Raw genomic sequence first — 7500 nt, 5'->3', positions numbered from 1 at the left:
TCAATCGATTCCATTAACTTGAACAACAGTTGTTCTCAGGCCTGTGCTTACTTCGTCAGGTTTTGTGATCTATTATATTTTGACTCTTTTTTTTTTTTGCTCTATGCCATCAGCATCTATCCCTGTCGTGCACCGAAGTATTTGTCAGTTGGAGCGGTTTTCAATAGCCCATTTCCGAGTTGCTGCATACCTCACTTCAAAGCGAGTCCGGGTGCACAACCATTCAAATGGAAATGAGTTGCGTATTTTTATGCAAATCAAACTCATTTCCCTTGCAATAGTTGATCACCAAGACTCGCTTTCAAACCGAGACAAACAGCAATGAAACAAATACCAAAGTAATTACTTCGACCAATCACAGCAGGTGCAAAGAGCGCAATGAACCAATCCAAATTTGTAGCAATTCCGTGTAACTTGATCAAAGAGCGGGAAAAATCGCGCGTGGAAGTCGCTATCGGTTTTGGTTTTCCTTTTCATTGGTTGATATTACTAAGCGGCGTAGCAATTGCAGTCGCGTAATTTCTTTCGACGGCCATTTGAAAACCGCTCTAAAGATGCTGTGATTCCAAGTATGCCACTCTTTGAACTGAAGTTACTGTTCCTGACTTGGAAGTATATCCCTGCCAGCCACTAAGAGTCACTAATTTATTTCCGTGAAAGAAATGTTTATTTGAATTGCGGGTTATAAACAAAAGATGGGAGCCGGTGAAAGATAGAAGATAACTTCTATCTTTCGTAACTATATTTATCATCATTTTACCATAGCAATCCACCGGTTTATCCGCTATGGAGGTAACCACCGAAGGATCTCTTGCTAATTTAGAAGACTCGACGTTATGGATACCAGGACAGGGGAGACAAGAGTACTGCCACGAACAGTGGATAACACAGTTGGTGTGCGCGTTGATCGAAAGTGGTCTGGTCAAAGACGAAGTTCTGGTTGTTTTGTCCCCCATCTGTCGTACAAAGGTAAATAAATGATCAGATATGTCAAGAAATGTCCGTAATTAGATGCAGGCGGATTTCAATAAGCGTCACAAAGTGTCCCCCAAATGCTGTTCCTCAAATAAGGATAAAACAGCTGCATTTACCCTAAGCTAAAAATAACGCTAACCTTTCCCCTTTGGACCTTATTGATGGAAATTGGTAGCAAAGGCTTAGACTTAAAGGGACACTTCGTGTTGGATGTAAAAAATGAAATTGTGCGTGTATCTAATAGACCATGCCTTCTCCAAAATGGCGGCGACCGATTTGAATGCGTTAAAATTGAACTGAATGAAAAACTGATAAGTTAAAATTAAAAACTAATACCAGAAATATAAAGAGCACCTTTAGTTTGTTAACCCTGCAAAGTTTCAGCTTATTAGGTATTAAATCAGGTGAGAAAATGTAAGTTGAAATTTGACAAATTTAAAGACGATTGTATGACTGGGGGTATACGCCATACCCCCAATCGTACAAACGTCTGTAAATGTTTCATTTTCAACTTTCATTTTCTCAGCTGATATTACACCTGATATGCCGAAACTTTGCAGGGTTACTTAAGTAAAGGCGCTCTTTCTATTTCTGGTATTAGTTTTAAATTTTAACGTATTTGAATTTTCGGCCGCCATTTTGGAGGGTCTATTTGGTACATTTTTGGACATTACTGTAAATGGTTACCAGGCTTGAATCTTGAAGTAACAATGTATTTAAGACATACAATTGAACAGTGGCAATGAATCGAGGTAAGTTTTGACATCATCACAGTTTTGAACGCTACTTTAGCAGTAACGAAACGAAAGCCTTGTTCCGTTTATTAGTGAAAATTGCTTCTATGCAAATTTGGCGTGCAAGCAGGCTCTTCCGTTGAAATGGCGCGCGGTCGAAATATAGGGGCTTGGGTACCTTCCGAAACTAGTCACGAAGCTCTTGTATTTTGACCGAAGAGCCTACTTGCAGGCTAAAGCAAATTTAAATCGGCTGCAAAAGCGATGTATTCATCAGTGCTGACTCGACTTGGAAGCATCTGAGTGCTCCTTTGTGGGAGTCGAACCTACGACGTTTCGATTACTAGTTCGAGTGCTGTACCACTGAGCTACTCCGAAACCACCGAGCTGTGGAACGTGCCCGAATTATTAGGGCGCTTACGAAACGACGACGCCGACGGCAACGACGACGCTACTAAACAATAGGTTTAGTGAGCAAAAACAATGGCTCTGCGCGCTCTGCACGTGCGTTTTACATTTTGGTACATTTCTTTGCCGTCATCTCCTAAATGACGACGGGAAATGACCAAATTCAAGGTTCTGTGGAGGACGTTAGCACATGACGATGAATTTTCAGATCTCTCTCTACGCTTCCAACCCACTCATACCAGTTTAATTCCTCGACAGTTACTACACATTTTTAACGCGAAACGACATGAAATAGTTTCTTAGTGATATAAATAACGCGAACTCCTATTTGTAAATGAAGTCCTCGCCGCCGTCGGCGTCGTCGTTTCGTAAGCTCCCTATTGACTGACTGCCGCGCCCACTTCAGTTAAACAGTTTGATAAAATTCCTTTCCCATGGTGTGAGCAGTAGCCAGCTTTCGCCGTCAAGGTGTACCGGAACAACCACAAAAAATGGAAAGATACGTTTCCAAAATCATGAGTCCCAGGGGAAGTGTGAAAGCCAGGCCATTATATAGGGCTTTCATAGTCAGGCTCTTGCTTGGGGAAAATTGTGGTGCCAGGCGTGACCAAAACCGAAGTAATAACTTTGTTTTATCACTGCACACGCAGACAATAACGTAAAGAAAATGCATGCGGTCGGCACAGGGCGCGGGAAAATCGGTTAGGTCCAGAAATGTAGGAAAACGAGCTGCACGCTCTGTGTGAAAAATGTCACGAAGTCCCTTGTTTTGAAGGTTTACTACTACATATTTTCCTAATCACAATTAATTAAACTGCCGTTACTAGTACAAAAGATTAAAGTTGCTATGACAAACAGTAATTGTGAGCGGAAATCGAATGGGAAGGTTGCTTATATACTTTGGAAAAACACTACCTTAGAATCGCAATTGTTATATGTCTCCCATCGGAGACTTAAATTAAGGCCTATTATGTAAGCTCGACAATGGCTGTGATATTTTCTTCTCAGTATCCCCTTTAAATAAGCCTTTATTGCAAAGCTCTGAAGTAACCCTCACGCAAACTGCGTTTCTGCAACTAGGTAGTTAGTGTTTATATTTTACTGACTCTTGGTCGCCTCCATGCGATGTAATAATATCCACCTAGAAAAAAATGGAGGTAGCAGCTATGAGCCATTGCTCCGTACTTTTTAGGTGGAGTTTGCCGAACGCGTATTTCCTTACGTTACCCACAACATTCTGGAGCGTGGAGATGATTCTTCCAGGACGACTTTGTCGGAGCAACTCAGAAACTTCTTCAGTTATTGCAACGGAGTAAGTGTCATGGCCAGCCGAGCGAGCTCTCCTGTTACCATTGCTGAACAATCATCTGTAAAGACAAGTGGAACATTTGGAGGTAATGGGATGAACTGCATTATGAGCGAACATGAATACGTGGTAGGGTGATAAATGTTGCAAAAGCTTTAAAATACAAAGCAATGTATGGCGTTCTTTCTAAAATTGGAGCTTAATTATCTCTGAAAAATGCATGGTTATCTCCAATGTTCTTTTTGGATACCAAGAGAACTTACTAAGATCTACTTACTCCGGATAGTTTTAAACCGCGCAAAAATATCCTTGTATTAGTAAGCATCGGCGATAGGAAATCCGAGTATCTGGAGATGCGCAGAACGTATGCGCAATAACAATAATAGACACCGTCCTTAATAGTTAATACTTTTTGAAAGGTTCTGTTAGATTTTCTTCACAGAAAGCTTATCGTTAAATTTCTTATTTTTTGAAGGTGAAAGATTAATTTGATTTCTTAATAAAGCTATTTTAATGTTCTTAGACATCTTTTGCGATGATGAAAAGGAAAAACAGCTTTTTTTACCCTACCACAAAATAAGCAAATCATCGTGGTGATTGAGATTTGAGAAAATTATTATTCATAATAGCTTTTACGACCAAGTGTTTTACAGCCAACGATTAATTTCTTTTCGATGTTTTGCCTGACGAGTATATTTAACAATTATTCCTCGAGCCCGAATGGGCTCTGAGTCAATAGCCCGGCGCTTTTCGCTACTAGTGGGCTATAGCAAATAGCCTACTAGTAGCTCAACCAATCAGAACGCAGCATTGATAATAGACCACTAGTTGGATTTAACTAAATATATATATAAATCACTGGCTGTTCATGGCTGACGGGTAACCCGTCGAGGTCCTCTTGTAATGCAAGTGCAAGCTGTCCTAATAAGGTAATTGGGGCCTGCGCAAGCAGAAAAGAGTATAGGAAAACGGTGGGACCCTTTCATTAAAATTTGATGGTCAGGGTAAGCCTGGGTTGAATTTTTAGCTCTTTCAACAAAACCTCAGTTTAAAAACCATCTGTGAGCTGGTGTTATCTCATTCACAGTGAAAAAGGAAAGTGTTCGCACCATGTTGTCTGTAGTGACGTACCTACGTACGCAGGATTTACCTAAGAGAGGTCGTGGCCATGGCACACTGTGGGACAACAATTTCTGGCTTGATTTGGACTATTTGGAAGTCGCCTCAGCTGCTCAGAGATGCTCCGCGTATTTTACTGCTCTCCTCTACACTGAAATATGGGCTGATATTCAAAGGTAAGTAGGTGGCTTTCTGTTACAGTTCATGGCGCATTGTAAAAACTGTGTATTCTACTCGTAAATTGCGAACTATTTGAAATTAATTAAGTCTAACGATTTACTTACACTACAATAAATTACATAGATTTCTACCTTAGACAATTACGGCACCATTCCGTGCAGGATGTTGATGTGCCAACTCACATGTCTGGCCACACTCTTGACTTATTCATTACTAGGCACGCGAACAATCTGCGGTCAATCAACCCTACTGCAGACTATGAACACTTCACAGTAATCAGTGGATTGATAATCAAGAAGCGACCGCTGACTGTTAAGGAGACATCGTACAGAAGAGCAAAGAGCATTGACACTGAATGGTTTTAAACGACTTGAGAAACTCAGCCTTTTGCTAAAACAGTCCCAATAATAGCCTCAATGAGTTGATCAACTTGTGCAACAACCGCTGACCGGTTGGCTCAGTTGGTTGAACATTGGACAGGCTTGCGGGAGGTCGCGGGATCAAAAACTCCGGCCGGACCACAGGCAACACTCAGGGTCTTTAAATAACTGAGAAGAAAGTGCTACCTTTGTAACGACATCTTCAAATGGTTTAGACTCTATAGTCTTCTCGGATATGGACGATAGGCAACCCTCTTCAATGCTCATAACCCTGTGGAAATTAACATACGAATCCACACACTATTCGCAAGGAGTAGGGCATGAAGTTCCCGATGTTGTGGTGTGTCCTCTGTGCTATGGCTATCGAGCTAGGAGTATCCAATTATCTCATTAAATAACCAAATTCGCGGGGCGAGCTAGAAAGATAGAGCCTACTCGCAGGGTATGCTCTAGCTAAAAAAGTTGTTTTAACAGCACATTCTGTAATTTTGTGAAATGCTTCTGAATTATTTTGGACAACAGATCCTCTTTCAGGATATCAAAACCCAACTCAAATATGTGGAGAGAGAAGTTGTTTCTGGTTTATACGAGTTTCTTTTTTGTTTCGGTCTTCTTTTTGATCGGGATGATCTTCGGAAATGCGGACCATTATAAAAGCTCACTCTAAAGCCCTGGCCATACTATAGAAAAAAGTTGAATTGAAGGCTCCAACTTTGCTCGATCCAACATTGTTCGACCGTTTGGCCGTCCATGTTGGAAGATTTTCGTCCTACATTTTTTGTTCGATCAAATGTTGGATAGAGTTTGCTTTTGATCAAACATTACAACCAACAATTCTCCTCGACCCAACAATGTTGCAGTGTTTTGCCACTCTTTCAACAAAGTTGTGTCCTGAATCGAGTCACGTTCGCGCTGCTAGCCAATCACGAATCATTATCTTATTCTCAAGCCTAGGTTTCTAGCATCATTTGCAACAGAGATGGCGGACAAAGACCAATGGGACGTCTTGGTTGTTGATGAACAGCCAGAAACCTTGATCAGCGAGTAGGAAGCAAGGCCATGTCTGTGGGACACTGTTAGGCTCCTTAATCACTATCGCTCTGAGATGTCTGGTTCAATAGCGTTTAAAATTCCTGCAAATTGATTCGAGCTCATAATCATAATCTCCTAAACGCGGATGTCTCTTGCAAAGAACATAACCTTTTCTACACGTTCTCTTAACCATTCTTCGGTTTTTCCTGGTTTGAATACGTCCTTTCCGCCCTCAAACAGCTCCAGTAGCATAAACGCTACGCCATATTTTCAAATTTAGCGCCAGCTTGAACTTGAATTCGTCAAGCAATGTTGGATAGTGTTTTGCCACTACCTCAACATTTACATCCAACAATGTTGCATGTGAGATCCAACTTTTTTGGATAGTTTGGCCAGGGCTTAAAAGGAGGGCCCGAGTGAAGTCTTTGAAATCGTATTTATAGCGGAAAAACAATTTCCAAAGAAGATTTACATTCCACTGTTGTCGTTTCGCAGATCCAAGCCAGATTCCTCTGTGTCCATCTCTCTCGCATCAAACAGTCAAACCCTAGCCATGGAAGTGGCCACAAGTCAAAGTGGTGATGGGAGTTTGAGCACTAGTTACCAGACTCTTATTCTCGAGGCCTATGCAGCCATTGGTGAGCCGGACAGCGTGTATGGAGCCGGAGCTGGAAGGCTGGCTGATGTGGACTCGCGCATAAGGACATACATGCATGAACATGCGTGGGACAAAGCTCTCGGTATGAAAACAATTTAAATAGTAGTAGTAGCAGTAGCAGTAGCAGTGAATGTAGCAGTAGCAGTAAGTCTACAATTGTCGAAGTTGCAGTTTAACTGTGGTCAATGCCGTTGAAGTGCGCTCCATCTAAATATCAACCTCTCTTATTTTCTTCATAGGAGCTTGTGATCTTCGAATGCAGAACCTCTGTGCTTCGTCACAAACTGGAGTTTTGCAGGTGGCGCAAACAATTTATTCATTTTTCTCATTTCCTTCATGAAATTGATCCGCAGTCGTTTCTTATGACATTGCTTTCGTTTGTTTTTGTAGTCGATGAAAAACCTTGGTTTGGACCATGTAATGAGAATTTACTTGAAAGGGCTATCATCAGAAAACTCACAAGCAACAGCCGAGGCAAGTATCGCTTTCAGATATGTCCAGAAATGTCCATAATTAGATGCACGCGGATTTAGAGCGTGTTTCAATGGAGTGTCGTAGAGCCTAAGCCAAAGTAATTACTATGGCCAATCAAGAAGGACAGAGACAATCCGGTAAACCCATCAAATCTCGAAGTAATTTCACGTAGCTGACAAAGCGCGGGAAACTGTGCACGCGCGAGCCACGATTGGTTTTGGTTTCACTTCTGAT

At 41.5% G+C, this 7500-nt stretch overlaps 1 protein-coding gene across 2 annotated transcripts in view; it reads left to right on the top strand.

Annotated features, from left to right (window-relative positions):
- Positions 1 to 7500, top strand: part of LOC137996668 (serine-protein kinase ATM-like) — a 194784-nt gene that overhangs the window by 151756 nt on the left and 35528 nt on the right. For both annotated transcript variants that reach the window (XM_068842189.1, XM_068842188.1), the window contains exons 41-46: positions 766 to 969; positions 3310 to 3511; positions 4511 to 4718; positions 6630 to 6874; positions 7032 to 7090; positions 7183 to 7266. In XM_068842189.1, coding sequence (XP_068698290.1) covers positions 766 to 969; positions 3310 to 3511; positions 4511 to 4718; positions 6630 to 6874; positions 7032 to 7090; positions 7183 to 7266 — 1002 coding nt within the window. The remainder of the gene's footprint in view (positions 1 to 765; positions 970 to 3309; positions 3512 to 4510; positions 4719 to 6629; positions 6875 to 7031; positions 7091 to 7182; positions 7267 to 7500) is intronic.

The sequence above is a fragment of the Montipora foliosa genome, chromosome 3, assembly GCF_036669935.1.
Source record: "Montipora foliosa isolate CH-2021 chromosome 3, ASM3666993v2, whole genome shotgun sequence".
Taxonomy (NCBI): domain Eukaryota; kingdom Metazoa; phylum Cnidaria; class Anthozoa; order Scleractinia; family Acroporidae; genus Montipora; species Montipora foliosa.
This window is presented reverse-complemented; position numbering and strand designations above follow the sequence as displayed.